The sequence below is a fragment of the Teleopsis dalmanni genome, chromosome 1 (assembly GCF_002237135.1).
Source record: "Teleopsis dalmanni isolate 2A chromosome 1, ASM223713v2, whole genome shotgun sequence".
Lineage (NCBI taxonomy): Eukaryota > Metazoa > Arthropoda > Insecta > Diptera > Diopsidae > Teleopsis > Teleopsis dalmanni.
The window spans coordinates 58,108,518-58,127,057 of record NC_051846.1 but is presented as its reverse complement, the minus strand read 5'-3'; the positions used below and the strand labels follow the sequence as shown (position 1 = coordinate 58,127,057).

Genomic DNA, 18,540 nt, shown 5'->3' with positions numbered 1-18,540 from the left:
ACTAAAAAAAAATGACTCATATTCTATAACATTCTATAGTCTAGTCTAGTCTTGATGTAAACATACATTAATATTTGTTTAATATGTATTAGAATACCAATTGAATAAACATTTTGTTTGTGTTATGAATGTTTTTAATTAAAGAACAAAATACGATAGTTGATCGGTTAACAAAACTAAAGCTGTTTCAAGCATATATATTAACATATATATATAATAAATATATTCCGATAAATTTTTAAATTAAGTGGTTCTTTATGACTATACGAAAGGTACTGCAAAAAATGTCGAACAAATTGTACAGTCTACAGTCAGGTGCTGTAAGTGAACATCAGACCTAGGTATGATTTCCCCGATTGCTTCGCCGAAATTTTAATATCAAAAATATACCTCGTTCTGAACAGCCCACCACTAATATATTATTCATACAATTTTGTAAGTGGTGGAACAAGCTCTATGAGAAGGGAACAGAGACACCACTAGTACCCTGGTATCTCTGGTATCTCTGCTGATGAATAAGCTGTCAAAAGAGACTAAACATCAACCATAACGTATGACAGTCCGAAATTATTCAAAAGAGCAGACTGTGCAAGGATACTCAATATTAAGATATCAAATTAATTAAAGCAAACAAGTAGGGTTGAGGGAATTACCATCAGTAAACCGCTGTTGAAATACAACGAAGTCAAACCTTTTTGAAGGAAATCATTATGGATGATAAAAAATAAATTAAATACAAAAATTTATAAAACAAGTGATCAAAGTCAAAAGTCAGTGACACTCAACAAAAAATTTCACTACTTAGATTGACGACAAACAAGGTTACATTGGGTGTTAGGTGGAATAGGATAGGAATTGTCTATTATAAACTTCTCTAGCTTGGTATAAAACTTAATTACTGACTAGCAATCAGATGGTAGTTGCAGTTTCTGTTAATCTCTTTCAGTGATGAAAAATAGACCGACCAAAGAGCCGTTGAAAATCACCTTTCAAAGTTTTCTTGGCAGGCCACTAAAATTCTATGCTGATAAAATTAAGAAACTACCCGAAAATTAGCAAAACATCATGATTGATTTGGTTAATTATAGTGGCAAGCAATCAGATCACTTTCCATACATCTCAATTAGCGATTTTTCGCCACACTCGTCGCACGAAATTCTTAGATAGAAGAATACAGACTTAATCTATCCTGTCGAATTTAGATAATTTAAAAGTTCTTTCGTCTTTTCCGCTAAACAGTCTGATAAGCAGTCAAAGCAATACCTTCCCAAAAACTTATTTCTTCTGGACGCTAAAGCTTGGTTTTCACAGTGAAAGTGTTTAATGGTTTCTTTTTCGTGCAGGTTTCCATAACTTCTGCACTGAAGATTATGAGGAATGTTCACTTTTTCTATGTGGGTTCCTATACACCAATGAACAGAAGGAACTGCATTTAGCCTTATAATCTCTTTTGGTATAAGCTACCAAGATTAAGTTTTATTGTAGGCGGACCATGTCGACTGGGAAGTTGCATATCCCGTCATAAAGCAAAACGTCATAAATAATGATCATTTTCAATAAAAAATATTTGGTTCAACATTGGATCAAAACAGCCTTGATTGGATCTCATAATGGTGGAAATATACTACAACCACGAATGTTACTCATTCTGACGGGCATGTCATTGAAGTCCAGAGGACTTCAATTCCCAATATGCCGCTATGACTTTCAACAAAGCTCAACGATTTTTGCAAGAGTACGATGTGGATTTGGTCAATGAATGCTGTTTCCATAGACATTGATTATATGACCAATGTCGTCCTTATTTCTATGCAGAAAATCTGTATGTAATCCATTTTTTAGTTTAACAATAAAACCGATTTTTAGTGATTAATATTAATTTTGATGTATTATCTCGGTAAATCTATTTTTATTGAAATACATTTATTTACTTCTCTTAAAATTTATATCTGACTTAGTCACTGTAAAGTCTGGCTGAGTTTGTCTAGCCACTATTTATGTGATTTTATTTTAATGTTTAAGAAAACAAGAAAATATTAAAGTTAGTTTTCCTTAAGTACGAAAAAAATAGTTCAAGTATTTATTTTATTCAGTTGGTCGGAATCCAAATATCATTTCCAGTTGCCGGCACGCGAGACCTGCCTTTTACATTTATTCTATGCGCGAACTTTTGTCGGTTGACAACGGTTTTCAGTCCGTTAAAGAGTTAGTTGCGTCCACAAGAAGATGGTTGGCATTTTATTTATAAAGGGATTTCCTTTGACCGGAAATCTTAATCTCTTAGCACTTTGGTATAGTACACAAGATACAGAAATGGAATAAAAAATATGGTGAGTAAAGCATGTTTTCATTTTTTTTTTTTGAAGTCATGACACTGTACCAATAAATCACAAGTGCTTACCACCATTAATGTGAATTGACAGATTTTATTTAAATGGAATTTTTGGATTTAAATCGAATGATAAATGAGATAAGCACAACACGTGTAAAGCAATTTATTGACATGAAACAATAAAAGGACATGTGTGTATAATTAAATAATTAATCTGAAATTTATTCATGAGTTTTTAAAAATCAAATGCTGTTTATAGTACTTCTTATTTCAAATCCATAATAATATGGATAATTTTGATATAATATTGAAGTATCATAATGTTCATACTTCAAGGCCTTTCATTACATTTTTAGTATTTAATAATCAATCAATGAATAATATCAACACTTGCAAAAATATCTACACATGTAGTTTAAAAGAGTTTTGGTCCGAATTGTAAAAAAATTTGAACCGTAGTAGCAGTTTTGAGTATCAGTTTTAGTTTAAGACTAAGGTAACTCAAAACACGTCTACAACATCGTGACAGGTGACTAGTCATGGATATATGTCTATGATCTTGAAACAAAACAGCAATTCACTATTTGGGTCTTTCAAAGTGAACAGAACTCGACAAAAGTTTTTCGCGGACAAAGCAAATAAAAACAAATAGGCTCATGTTTTTTCAGAAAAACCGGTCATATCCCAATTGTACCACTTGAACAATGTAGAACGATCAGTTCTGTTTGGCACACAACCACTTATTTGTCGCACGTCTTCGTTGAATTAAGGAAAAGCAGACATCGAAAGAAGATCATCCTCCATCACGACATTACAAGCTCCCACACATCAATGTCGAATGGACGGATCCCAACTTTACACCTTCTTGTTCTCAAACATGCCCAAACAGGCTGTTAAGATATTCAAAGCCCTGATTATGGAGATACCTACTTCAGAGTGGCAAAACTTTTTCAAAAATTGGTTCAATCAAATGCAAGAATATATTAATCCTCATAGAGAATACTTTGAAAAGTAATAAAATCATTTTTGCTGATTAATCAGAGTGTTTTCATTACTAAGCGGAAGACTTTAAAGGCAATCCTCATATTGAGGGAGATTTTATAATGGCTGTCATCGATCTTTACAACACACTACAGAAAGTTTATTTTTGAAATTTAGTTTAAGGATTTATTAGATAGTGTGCCATATTCCCTTGAATAATACACCTGTAAATTAAATATTGAATTTATGAACACTATTTTCAAAGCTCCAAAAAGTTTAATATAGACGGCTAAACCATGTAGTGTACTTGATATAAAATTGAATATTTTTTTTAAATATAAGTATCAATGTATATAATTTCCATTTGAATTAATATAAAAATTTTAAAATAATAAATAAACAAAGCACTAATTTAAAAAAAACTAAATTCCTTTGAACTACCATTATTTCCATATGTATACTTAATAAAGAATAAAGTCTTTAATTTATTATTGATATAAAATTAATTTGATGAAATATTAGTCATAAACAAAAAAATCCTTTATATTGCAATATATATGAGTTCTACATATACTCAATTTTATTTGTGAGTCCACACCACACACAGGCCATAGAAAATCTAATGGAGGTTTTGTGTCTGACATTTATTAGTTTAATTTATTTCCACTCCTGCCTTAATGACCTTTAACTGTCATACTAAATATAACACAAGAATATATTTTGTTTATTAGAGAAATTCATGGGCATGGAAGTAGTACAAATGCGTCTAGGTTTTTATTTTATTGAACCCTGAATATTTAAAATCTTTATCAAAACTATAAAATAAGCAAATATTTATGTATCCATAATCTTTGCGAAAAATATATACGAAAAATATAATTTTGTAACTGCATTTTTAAACATTTTTATTGAAAAACGTGCTAATCATATAATTTACTATTAATATTATTAGAACGTCAGTTATTTACATGCAAAGTTCATCTATGCATTTAATTGTCTGCACGTGTTTATATTTAGTTCTTATATTTATTACAATTTGTTTGCTTTTGAAATTATTAAATTACTGTTCACACTTTACTTCTTCAGTGTATTAACTTATATAGTCTTAAATAGTCTAGGATCGAGCACATGCTTCGAAAACTTGCAAGCTACATTACGAAACAAGCACTTCGATGCAATCCTCAGGGATCTCGACATTCGAGTGCTCCAACCCATACCTGGCGCAGAAACATTGACTCTGAGCTTAACACCGCAAATTACTCCTGGAATAAAATTTGTTATTATGCTTCCAATAGAGTAAGATTTAGATCTGTTTTAGTGACTCTATGCTCCACGATGGGAAGAGGACTACAGTAAGTAAAGTAAGTAACTATGGTTACACCATTTTCGCTTGAGATTCTAAAACTTAGCAATAATTGTACCGAAATTTTTATAAAACCTGTAAACGATTTTTAGGTTGATGGTAAGTACTTGTTTATTATTATTTATTGCAAAATTAAAGATTTTTTGGTTCTTTTCGATTGGTTTATCAGTTGCATGTACACTATTAGAAAAACTGTGGATTATATTTCTAATAGTCGAATAGAAAAAATGTGGGTTAAACATAAAATTCAATATATATAAATACTGCTTATTATTTAAATAGTATGTAAACACTATCAAACTCATATTATTAACTTTGACAGCTTATCAATAAAGCTGAGCCGATCAAAAGGTTATTAAAACAAAAAAATCCCTGAAGAAAGTGACCTAATTATTACCGAACATATATACCATAAATACTTCTAATGAACATTAGTTTAAATTTTCAACTTTTTTTACATTTCATTTATTCAGCTTTACAAAGCCAATTAAAGAAATACTTCCTATTGGCACTATTTTGAACTAAAAGTTACTAAAAGTACGTAAAAAAATCCCCAGAATATGATTAATATTTTTAAAATAACATCTTCATTGTGGCATGACTTATAATAATTTTTATTACCTTCCATATATTCAATTAACATATCGAATTAATTTGACATTATTGATGGATGTTCAAAACTCTTTAATGTTAGCAACAACAAAAACTTATAAGGTCTTCCATTTCAATTAGATTTCAATTAATTTATTAGATATAAAATTTTAATAATTTAATTGAATTTAAAACGTGATCTTAAATAAAATAATTAAAACGTCTATTTTAACCAAAGAAATAATAAATCTTTATTTGATAAAATAAATTGATTTGTATATTTAATCCTTAAAAATATTCTTATATTGTTAAATAATTGAAGATCGGTTTAAAATTCAATTAATTAAAATAATAAAAAAAATTTTTGATAATAATTGATTTTTTTTAACAGACTAATTGGTCAATAGTTAAATAATAAACTTTAAATAATATCTTTTAAAAACAAAAATTTTTTTAAAAAGTTTATTATTAAACTATTCGTCAATTAGCCCGTTAAAATTTTTTTTTTTTAAATATTGGTCATTCATACAATAAATTATAAAAAAGTTTTTGTGGTTGCAATTTTACTAATTTTTGATAAGAATCTCTCTATTGAAAACAATTGTTTATATTAAGAATTTAGTTTCTTTCGTCAAAATGGACGAAATTAAATCAATTTAATTTAATATTTATTTTATATTTAATATTATTTAAATATTATATTTAATATTTATTTTTTGTGTAATATTTGTGTAACATATTTTAAAAAAGGAAATTACCAAACAATCTACTAGGCACATTCTTTTAGAAATATCCAAATTTAGTTTGGTTTTAGTTTTTAATACTCCCCAGATATCCGTACTTCGTTTCGAAGCAATGAGTGTTTTAAAATTTCAAATATTTTTTATTAAAAATCTTAATTTAAGTGTAAAATATTATATACGAAAACAACAGAAAAAAAAAGTTTAATAGCAACATTAATATTGTGATTAATTTCTTAAATAAAAATATAAGACAAACTATATGAAATAGATTCCTTCAAAATAAGTTTCTGACTATGGAATTGTCTTTATAGGACTTTAACCCTTTTGTTTTTTAATTTTAAATAAAATGTTTTATATTAAAAAGAATAAAATTCATATTGACACTCTGTTAGCGTTGCCAATCAGTTGATAAACAAAAAAATTTAAATTTTTACTTACTTGGTTTGCAGCACAACTCTTGATACCGTTTTTCGTGGACACAGGTTTTTTGTGCTGATATTTTTAAGCATGTATTATGAAGACATAAAAAATAGCGGAAAAAAATAAATGTTATTATTCACAACACATTCACAACTTTTTTGTTGTTAATAAAATAAATTTAATAATTGAAGAGAATTTATTACACTTTTTGCACAAATAAAAAATAATTATTAATATAACACATATAACACACTCCCGAAATTTTTAATTTCAAATTTTACCATCTTTTATAATATTTCAAATTTTACTTATGTATCTTAACATTAAATCAACACACTTTATTATATTAAACAAGTGTAATAATAATTTTTATAAATAAATGCACAACTTTTATTTTATTTGTAATAAATAAATTATTATAATATTTAAAATATTTCCACTGCATAATTTTATTAATCTGCGCTTAATTGAAATTGAAACCGAACTGATCAATAGCATCAAGCGCAGTTAGGACGAAAACCGCAATTTAAGACAAATGGGAATGAAATGATATTGGAACGAGCTTTTATGTTTTTAAATATACCAACAACAATTGGATATCTTCTGCATATACCAAACATAGAAATTGTATTGATGCAGTTATTAATTAATACGTCACTTATTTTGTTTATTTGATTGATAAAAACAAGATTGGAGTACTGAAATGCGTATGAAGCGCACATTTATTACCAATAATTTTAAATATTATATCATTATCAACATATAGTTTCTTTATTATTAGTATATATATTAATAATACATATATTATTATATATAATATATGACCGTATTATTATATATATAATAATTTTATATAAAATACGGTTATAATGTTAAATTTAGTTTTATTAATTTATATTCACTTACTTGGTGTACCATAAAAATAAAATAATGTGGTTTTACTAGTACACCTGATCTAGATGATGTTGAAGTAGATTTAGTGAAGTTTTGACGTGCTTAAGCTATTGTTTGCAATTCGGGGTTCAACCTTAACTACAGAAAACAGTAAGTCAATTTTCGAAGAACTAAAACTGAAGTCAAATCTTGATTATATTCACCAAAAACTTTATAATCAACTAAAACAAATATCTAAAAAATATTTTATTGCTAATATTAATAATATTAATAATATTAAGTAAAAATATAAGATATTATATTTTGAATTTTATTTCCATTTTCGTTATTTATTTTCATTATTTATTTTTATTATTTTTTTTTATTATTTTTTTTCATTATTTATTTTCATATCTTCGCAAATATTGGATATTAAGTGTTCCAAGGTCAGAGACGTAGCTAAACGATCATATATGGGCGGTATTAACCCTCTCCAAAAAATTGAATAAAAGTAATATTTTGCAATAAAAATAAGTCCTATATGGTGATAACGATCCACAATTTTAGAAAAATATAGTTTCGCAATATAAATTTATATAAGTAATTTTTTTTTATATTTTTTCCATATAATTTTTATATTCATAATTTATTTTCATAATATTGTTTTATTTTTACAAAAAAAGAAAATAGCTTGTGTCCTAAGATCAGAAGTGTAGGAGATATATGGCATCGTTTCCTTCGTTCCAAAAATTGTGTTCAAAGCACTTAATATTTTATAGTGAAATCTGGTACCATGAGACGGTATTCTCTCACTATTAAATAAAAATATAATTTGCTTTTAATTTTTTTATATTTTTTTTATATTCATTTTTATATAAAATGAATCCTAAGATCAGGAGCGTAGGTAAGACGATATATGGCATCGTTAAAAATAAGTTTTATGTGGTGATAACGATCCACAATTATAGAAAAATATTAAAAATTGTGTTCAAAGTACATAATATCTTATTGTGAAATCCGATACCTTGAGGTAACCACAATGGAAATAATATAAAATAGTGAAAATAGTGCGGTTAATATGTTAATATGATTTGGCCACAGACTTATCAAGAAGTTTCTAAAAAATTAACGTGATTCACTTATTTTTACACCTACCTTTATAAAAAGATAATATTCAAAATACACAAATGTGGATAAATTTCAATGAAATCATGTAAAGATAACAATTTTTGTAATTTAAATATATTTCCAAAATTTTGTTCGCAGACAGAACTCAAAACCTATACATATCTGCAAGCGATTATAAAGATCCCATTTTTAGCCTATTATTATTTTATTTTTAGAGATATCACCAATATGGGGATCTAACTTATAGGTTCTTAAATCTCTGGAACGTTTTTAATTTAATTTAATTTAATTTAAAGGTAATTTTTTGAATTCAGTTATAAATAATTTCTAATGTTCTCATACTCAATTTTAATGCTTTTATGAAGCAAATTTTTATTTAAAAACTAAATTTTTTATTATATAAGGAAATTATGTGTATTAAATAATTGTAGAATGTTTCTGATAATATTTCATATAAAATAAATAAAACATGAAGTAATTCAGTTGGTGTTGGTATTAGCGTTTAATAATACATAAATTGGGAACGAACACATTTAAGTGTGTTTTTTGTAAAACAAAATATATAATTTGTATAACAAAACTTCATTAAATTAATATCATTTTTTTACATCAATATTCCTTTTTACAGCAGTCGATAGAGCAAAAAGCTTCAATAAGATACTCAATTTTAATGCTTTTATGAAGCAAATTTTTATTTAAAAGCTAAATTTTTATTATAAAAGGAAAGTATGTAACTGAAATGATTGTAGAATATTTCTGATAATATTTCATATGAAATAAATAAAACATGAAGTAATTCAGTTGGTGTTGGTATTAGCGTTTAATAGAACATAAATTGGGAACGAACATACTTAAATATATAATTTGTATAACAATATATATAATATTTTTAATTTATTAAATTAATATCAACAATTTTTTACATCAAAGTTCCTTTTTACAGCAGTCGATAGGGCAAATTCCTTTCATAATGTATGTGTATTTTCTTTATTTCTCTTTCTCTTCCATCACTATTAGATTATATTGATTCTTAGCAACTCAAGCTTCTATAGGCATTTAATATAATTATTGAATAAATCCTATTGAATTAAGGATAAGAATATTTAATATTATGGAATATTGAATAAAATAAAGTGAAATGTAACAAGCCCATAAATATAGAAGAAATATGACAATATAACTACTGACACCATTTTAAAACCTTCATAGGTGGTAAGGTTACCATTACATCATTGCTACTGAGGGGATTGCATACATATAAGTCAAGAAACACTCTCATTTCTTCAAGATTTCAAGATTTCTTTAAGAGATAAGTAAATTCTTCTTTGAACAAAATTGTACGTAAAGAGAAATTGTACCATTTTGAATATTTACCGAGATAGAGGGTTTTCAAAGATAAGCTTATCAAAACATATCTTCTGCTCATAAATTTTCCAATAGTATTTTCCAACTAGTATTTTACATCCTCTACTTATTTACATAAAACCATTTATTAAATTGTACATCCTCACCAAAATCGAGTGGGTCCGGAACATAGACTTATTCGCTTATTATGCTCATGAATAGTTCATTAATAGTATATAATTAAATGTAAGATAAAATTACATTTAATTTAAATAGATTACTATCTAGATAGATAGATTACTAACAGTTGACCAAAAAGAAAAACATGTTAATGATTTTGAGAGCTATTTGAAGTTGTTAAACCATGACACACAAAAATTTTTGCATTGATATGTAACAAAACTATCCAAAACTTGTATCTATGACTTCTCTCCACAGGCAAATCTCGCCCAAACCGGTCAAAAATGCAACAGACATCTACCAAGGTTATGTTGTCCCTATTTTGAAATGCGCCTGGAATTTTGACTACTTAGAAAAAGGCCAGACCACCAATAGCGATCACTACATTACCTAACTAGTGCATCTGAGGGTGGAAATCGCGAAACAAATGCCCTATATAAAAAAGAAAAAATTCTTCTTTCACCAAAATAATGAGCCGTGTCAAAAGCCGTAGGCAACCATGACTAAATTAAACAAATTACGATTCGATTGCTTGCGCACCCATCATATTTGCCTTTTTTGACCCCAGCGATTAATGTCCCTTTGCATACTTTAAAAAAATATATTATATTTGGCTCTGATAAAAAAGTCATTGCCGTAACTGAGGCATATTTTAAAACCAAATCTGGTTCATTTTATAACAGAGGAATCAAAATTTAGAAAAAGCGCTTTAAAGATTATTTTACTCTTGAAGCAGACTACGTTGATATCAAGAAAATGCTACAGGGAAATAGATTTTACTCCGTTGAATAAGCCATCGGTGAAGTAGAGGCATATTTTAAGGCCAAAATGATTTATTCTATAAGAGTTCTATAAGAGTGATATCGGAATTCAGAAGAAGCACTTGTTTTACTGTTAAATGAATCTACGTTGACCTCAAGAAAATGCAACAGAGCAAGAGATTTCGCTCCTATGGAAAAGTTGTCGGCGTAACGGAGGTATGTTTTAAGACCACAGTTGAATCATTTGATAAAAGTGGTTTCGAAATGTTATAGGAGAGTTTGAGTGATTGTATTACTCTTGAAGAAAATTACGTTGATGAATTAAGTGGTAATCCAAAAGTGTTTATTGATTATTCTACGGTCTTATCAGCCCATATACTCTCTCTGACAAATGTTCTAAGACTTTTTAATGTCGAGTGTACTATAAAAAAATGAAAATACAAAATTATAATTTATTTAAAATATGAACAAAACTTTATTTAATACAAATTCTTCAAATTTTTCATTTTAAAAATTTTCTTTTAATACAAACATGAAACATATGCGAAGATATATAAATATATGTATATTATATATAGTATATAAAATAATTAAATTATTATATTTTTGTCGTTGTCATACAATTCATTTTAAGGCAATAAATAACTACAATAATAATTAATGACAAAGCTTACGAAAATCGGTACTATAACACCGGCGACAACGTTTACAACTCCATATTGCTGAAATAATTTTGGAAAAATTTTTTACTGTAGTAAATCCAAACTGTATTTAATTGCTGGCTATAGTTTTCTTTTGTTTTTGCATTGCATTTGCAGCTTACAATAGTTAAGTATGTAATAATTGTGCCGGCATTACAGCATTTTACATAAATGTGTATAAGTGTGTGTGTGTGTATTTGTGTACTTGTGCATGTGTTTAAGAGAGTGTATGTTTTGTGTTTTCAAAAACAAAATAAAATAATAAAATAAAATGATTGATTTTTTTTTTTATTTTTTGTTTCTTTTTAGCAGCAAAAATGTATGCGTGTGTGGTTGTTGCAAAATTTAGTGGCTGATGACCATAGACTTCTTTACCTTCTTCTCCTTCTTCTCATGGGTAATAGTTACTTCCTCTGTAAAATGAGATGAAATCATTTGAGTTAAATATCTTTTATTGTATTACTGTGTATAGTTATCGGACTTACCTTCGAACTTCTTGGGTAGCTGTTTGATAGTTTCAATAGTTCTAATATTTTTCTCGCCTGGTTCAATAATTTCTTCTTCGTATTCTTCAACAATTTCTTCTTCATCAGTTTCATCATCGTTCTTGCTGCTTGGTACAGGATCGTAGATAGTTTTAGTTGCCTTCTTGACAATACCTTCGGCAGTGACGGTGGTATAATGATATTCAGTGCCACCTTCAATTTTGATGGTTTCAACAGTAGTTACATCGCCAGGATTTTCAGATGGTACAACCTTCTTGGTGCCTGATTCGGATCTAAGTTTCTTAGTGGTGGTAACATTTTTATGCTTTTCAGCATCCTTAAGAGTTTTCTTGTATTCTCTAATTTCCTCTTCAGTTAATTCAACTTCTTCTTCTTCATAAATAGTTTTGCTGGTGGTGATGGTTTTACCAGATTCTAATTGAGTTGAGTAAGTGTATTCAACGCCACCGGGTACACGTTTAGAATCTACAGTGGTGGTGTCATTTTCAATAAAATCTGGTGGTGGTGGTGGGATATTAGACTTAGACTTCTTCTTCTTCTTGCCATCGGTAACGTTAGTATTTTGTGTAATAGACTTAACGTTTTGTTCTTGTAATGAATTTTTGCGTACAGTACGATTATTTTCAGTAATTTCAATATTTTGAGTAACTCGTCGTGACTCTTCAACAGTGGTGTTCTCTTGATAGTTCGATTGATTTTTCTTTTGCACAATTTTACGTGAATCAGTGGAATCGGTCGATTCAACTGAAGATTTTCTGGTAATAGTTTTCTTTTTGTTATCTTGCACATTCTTCTTGCTGGAGGGTGGTGCTTGATCAGGTATTTCAGTTGGTACAGAATCAAAGAAAGTTTTTGTGCGCATACTCCTGGTACCATCTTCATTAATGGTAGTGTAAACTTCTTCATAACCACCTTCGATCTCACGTGTTAACATAGTGGTGTTCTTGTCAATACGTACCTCTTTGCCGAAACGTTGTCTAATCAGCTTCTTGTTAGCAGCTTCTTTACGCATATCTTCTTCACTAACTGGTTTAGGATCCCAGAAGGTTCTTACTTGAGTCTTTATGGTACCATTGGGTTGTGGTGTGCTTGTTCTCATTTCATAACCACCCTCGATAACCTTATAGACAGTGGTCGCCTTGGTCTCGGGATCGTATTCGGTTTTGCCATCTTGAATGTCAGCGGATGTCAAGAGTTCTATGTTTTTGTAGTGTGATTATGTTTAAAAAAGAATAAGAAGAAAGAAAGTGTAAAGAAAAAGTATTTGTGTGGGTGTAATGTGTTAGAAATTCATATCAATATCTATGTAAAGAGTGGAGTATATACATTATTCATGTTTAGTAATTATTTGTGCAAGCTTTGTTTATGAATATGTTTGAGCATTTTTTAATTAATATTCATTAATATATACGACGATGTGCGCTCCCATCAAAGTCCACTACAAATCCACTTTCTGCTGAAGTAGTTTAAGCTAGCAATTTTCTAAAACTCTTTATTATAGTTTAAGCTCATAATTACTTAATGTTTTTTTTTTTTGTTTTTTGGTGTCTCATCTATTTTAAACAACTAAAACCTTACATATTTTTTATATTTATTATTTTTAAAACATTAAAATTATTTCTATTATTTATGAACTAAATTAACTTCTCAATTGAAACCTGTCAAGTCTTAAAGCACAGAAATTTATCATCCTAAAAATCTACTAAATTCGCTATTTTGTACAATGTGCGTGTCTGCGGGAATTTTGTTGGATAATTGCTCACATTTGTACACATCAAACATGTACGGGTTCAGGAAACGTTGCCTCGGCCAGCTCATCAATTAGACTCGCCGGCAAAAGGCAATTGTAGAAGGTCAGCATTTTAAGTAATTGTCATTTGAACTTGCGCATCGCCTTTTGTTTAGTGGACTTTGAGGAGGTCTGTTGTTGCTGTTGGTGTTGATGTTGGTGATGGGTGTGGGTGTGGGTCTGAGTCTGAGTCTGGGTTTGTTGTAGATGTTGTGCGTGCGTCTGTTGTTGTCTTTGAGTGGTGGTCTGTTTTTGGGTATCTGTGTTAGTGGGTGTTTTAGTTTCTGTTTCGCTAATGACATGATTGTTTAGTTGCGCCACCGGTGAAGGATTCTGTTGATTCAACAATTTCTTTGCAGTTTGTGTTAGCATTATATTAGTTGAAGCACTGAAACCTGTAAAATGATGTTTAATATAAATAAATTGTTAATTTAACTAAAAATTTAATAATTCGTATAATATTTTAAATAGTGTATGCAGTTTCAAATATGTCATTAAAATCAGTAAAATTCATACTGATGTTATATTAAATGTTTCTATAGGACCCAAGCGAGTTACTTAAATATAGTTTAATTTTAAAAAATAATGACAAAATTGGACGACAGTCTTTTCATCTAAGAACATAGATAAATTTAGTAAATTATCCATATAGATAAGAACATAAGGAGACTAAAATGTTAAATAATCTTTATAAAATACAATAATTAATTCTGTTTCATGTTTGGAAAACAGTAATCAAGATATTTTTTTTTTAAATATTGAATCAACATTTTAGAACATAATAACATTTTATATAATAAAATTAATATTTTAAGGGAAATATTAATAACAAAACAAGCTATTTATTCAGTTTCTTAAAGTATCACTTATTTTTTTTTTGAAACATTTTTTAAGAAATGGCTATAAACCAAAGTCAAAATTTTGAAAATTGGTTTAAATAAAAACACTATTTATTAAAAACTTTCCAAACTCTCTCTAATAAAAACTTTATTTAAAAATAATTAATGGTATTTTAATTAACTGATAAATTATACTGTTTCATAATTAATATATAAATTTGTTCATTAAAATAAAGAGTACTTAAAAAAACAACATGTACTAAATAATTATATTCATAATAAATTGTTATATTAATAACAATTAATAACAATTAATTGTTAATTAATAATAAATAATTATATTTATAAAAAAAAACCTATATTTTTAAAATAAAATAATATTTATAATAAATAATTATATTAATAATAAATAATTAAATTTATAATAATAATATATATAGTAAATAATTATATTTATAATAACTATTTATATCTATAATACAAAATTCTTTGATATTATTCAACAAATAATTATATTCATAACCTTATAACCATCATAACCTCAACCTCAACCTTGACCTAATATTTTTTTGACCGGGCCGTAATAATTTTATATATATATTAAATAATATAAATAAAAATTATTAATGAATTATAATGTTATAATTATTTACTATTATAACGTTTTATTACTTAAATATGTAGACTTTAATTATTATTTGAAATTAACAAATAAAATAAGTATACATTTTTTATACTATTCAGTATACCTAGAAACCAGCAAAAACATACAGATACATATAAATAAAATAAAAAAAAAATAACTTAAAATAGAAAAGAAAAAAATTCAAACAAATATATAATATAATACATAATATATATAATATATTAATACTAACTTGCATTAACAGAATGCTGGGGAAGTTACTTTACTTATCTTTTTGTGTTAGTGGATTTCAGTAAAGAAGGACACTGAAGCAACAATGAAGTATATAGTGAAGCCGATTTGACCTATTATATTATATGTAATTCATTGTTGTCCAGTGATCTTTCTCAATGAAATTGACTATATAAGATTAAATATTTTTTTTTTCAACTTTCAATAAATAAATAAGTAAACAGTTTAAAAAATTGTGTAAAAAGTTTATCTTAAAAGACATCCTATTACTCCAGAACGTGGCTAATCGTAGAACTAAATGTATTTCCAAGCTAATAATAATATATTTTGAATTATCGTTTTTTTATGTATGTGCATATATTTGTGTACAATATATAAACCATGTGCACACAAGACAATGATGAAACTTAACTGAAAAATAAAAAATTAATTAGAAAAACATATATAAATTGAAATAAATAATACATTTTTTATGACCCCAAAAGCTTGTGAATCATAAATTCTTAATAGATAAAATTAAAACCAATCTCAATTATTCAAATCTTCGTTCTCCAGAAAAGCAGGAGTAGAGATTTGTATAATCGAGATTTTTAAAAAATTATTAAATGAGAAATAACAGTTTCACATTTTAAAAGATTAATTGATTATTAGTTTTAAAGTATATTCGAAACAGGTATTCCGCATCTGTCTCGAAATACTTTCGAATCATAGATCTCTAATCTCGGGGACTTAATTGTATAAAATTCACAACCGAATTATTCACATGTTAGAATCTCAAAATTATTATGAAATTTTGTTTGGCAAGATTGATATGTCCGATTAAACTGAGATTTTCGAATCTCAGTTTCTAAAATTATTTTCGTATAAGGGGTTTCCGATCTCCCCTTATACGAAATTATACGAATTATAACCGAAGACTTCCGAATCTTGGTTTTTCTGTGTTTCTATAGTAGGGCATTACACGATTAAACAAATCTATCCAAATCTCAGTTTTTGCATATTTTTGAAATAGAGATTCCGGATATATTTTAACATACTTTTAAATTATATGTTTCTGATTTCGAATAAATAAATAAAAATATTTTTCAACCGATAATTTTCGAATTTGTTTTCATTATTATTTTTTAAGTAGAAATTTCAGATTAAAAAGTGATATTGGAATATCACTTTTTAAGTAAATTTTTAACAATGGTTTCGAATCTTATTCTTAATATATTCGAAACAGATATTCCGTATCTGTTTCTACATATGTTTTAATTACTTTATTTACTTTAATACATTATATTTAACAACTTGATATTTCGGATTTAGTCATATATTATTGAAGTAATGGTTTACGATTTATAGATACATTTATTTCTGAAATCTCTGTTTCGAAACTATTTAGAAACAGAAATAAGAAATATATTTATGTATCTATAAATCGTTAACTATTACTTTTATAAATTTCAAATTATGGATTTCTGACCTCGACTGTTTTAAATTTTGAAATATTTTGCAACTTAAGATTTCCGAATCTCAGTTTAATTTTTATTTTCGAAACAGAAATTTCAGATTTAATAAAGATATCTGTGTGTCAGTTTTTAAATATTTTGAAATATATTTCAAAAAAATATATAAAAAATTTTTCAGAGATTCCAAATCTCTTTTTGTTATCAAAAGGAGATTCTCGATATCTCTTCTCTCAATTTTACAACCTAAGACTTTCGAAACTCAATACTTCTATATTTTTGAAGTTAAGAGTTCCGTATTTATTTTTTTTTTTATTTTATTTTCGAAGTGGAGATTTCCGAGAACTCAATTAAGATTTTCGAAACTCAATTCATCTATATTTTCAAAGTTAAGAGTTCCGTATTTAGGTTTCATAATATTTACGAAGTGAAGACTTGCGAATCTCACTATCTCTATATTTTCGAACCGAAAACATGAAGTCGTTTCAGATTCTAAATATTGATCGTAGAACAATGAAAACGCATTAAACATCACACGTTAGCACTCCACGTTTTAACAAAAATCCACGACAAATAGTTAAATAAAATAAATAAATTAAAATTCAAAAAAAAAAAATTAAAATAAATTAAAAATGCACATTTAAATGAAAACAGTACAAATAATTTTTAATCAAAATATGTAACAATTTTTATGCATATAAATATTTTATAAATATATAAAGCCGTTTTTCATTTTGCTTGATGCCAGAAAACACACACAAATCCATAAAAGTGAAGTGAATAATCTTTATTTTTTAGTTTTTTTTTAATTTAAAATTCGTAATTTATTAAAAAATATTTATAGAAAATATATGTAACAACATTACAAAATGAGTTATGAGACAAATATTTATAAATCGCTTTTTTTATTTTGTATATATAAAATAATTAAGCACTTACAAGATGAATGATTTTATTAGCCAATAAAGAGTGTAAATTATGTTTCCGTATTTTATACAAATTAAATAATTATTTATAAATTATCATACCAATGATATGTAACAAATAACAATTATATTAATTATTATTATTATTAAAAATATTTATGAGTAACATTTTAAATGGCAATAGACAAATTTCGTTGCACATTTTTATTGATTTGGCACATTTTTCTGAAGTTAATTTTGTGTAATTACACAAAATAATATTGTGCATTTTGTAAAAATGTGCAAAATTTTAAAAATTTTTATTAGAAAATTATTAATAAAAATGTGATTCTAATGCATGTGTGTGTGTTTATGTTGTACTTATAAATTTATCATATACATATATATATAAAATATAGCAATAATTTCATTGTTGCGTTATTGTTTATTTAATGTGCTTTATGAACTACCAGACTTATCATCCTGCTGCTCAGTTTCAGTTTTTGGCTTAGATTCCAAAGTTTCGGTTATTTTCTTCCAGATATTCTCAAAGGAATCTTTGCCCGCATAATCAATTTGTCCGGCTTCCCAACATTGACGTCGCATAAGTGCTTCATATGCGTCTTGTTCAGGTGTGCGTTGTTCGCCGAGGCGCAATTGTGACAAGGCACCAGCCAAACCAGCCTGAAATGGATATCAGTAAAATTAATTAAATATATTCTATATAAACCGACTGATAAACATTTTTAAGTATTT

General features: G+C 26.9%; 2 protein-coding genes across 5 annotated transcripts in view; both read right to left on the bottom strand.

The window, feature by feature from the left end:
* Positions 1 to 11,762: 11,762 nt before the first annotated feature.
* LOC119682012 lies at positions 11,763 to 14,084 on the bottom strand. The gene is made up of 3 exons (XM_038095344.1): positions 13,811 to 14,084; positions 11,903 to 13,120; positions 11,763 to 11,830 (listed from the first exon to the last, which is right to left on the bottom strand). The coding sequence occupies exons 1-3, from the start codon at positions 14,082 to 14,084 to the stop codon at positions 11,763 to 11,765; spliced, it is 1,560 nt and encodes a 519-aa protein (XP_037951272.1).
* Positions 14,085 to 17,518: 3,434 nt separating this feature from the next.
* The window catches only part of LOC119672497 (glycogenin-1-like), a 33,547-nt gene continuing 32,525 nt past the window's right edge, over positions 17,519 to 18,540 (bottom strand). For all 4 annotated transcript variants that reach the window (XM_038083555.1, XM_038083556.1, XM_038083557.1 and 1 more), the window contains one exon: positions 17,519 to 18,468. In XM_038083555.1, the coding sequence (XP_037939483.1) occupies positions 18,244 to 18,468 (225 nt within the window). In that variant the 3' untranslated portion in view covers positions 17,519 to 18,243. The remainder of the gene's footprint in view (positions 18,469 to 18,540) is intronic.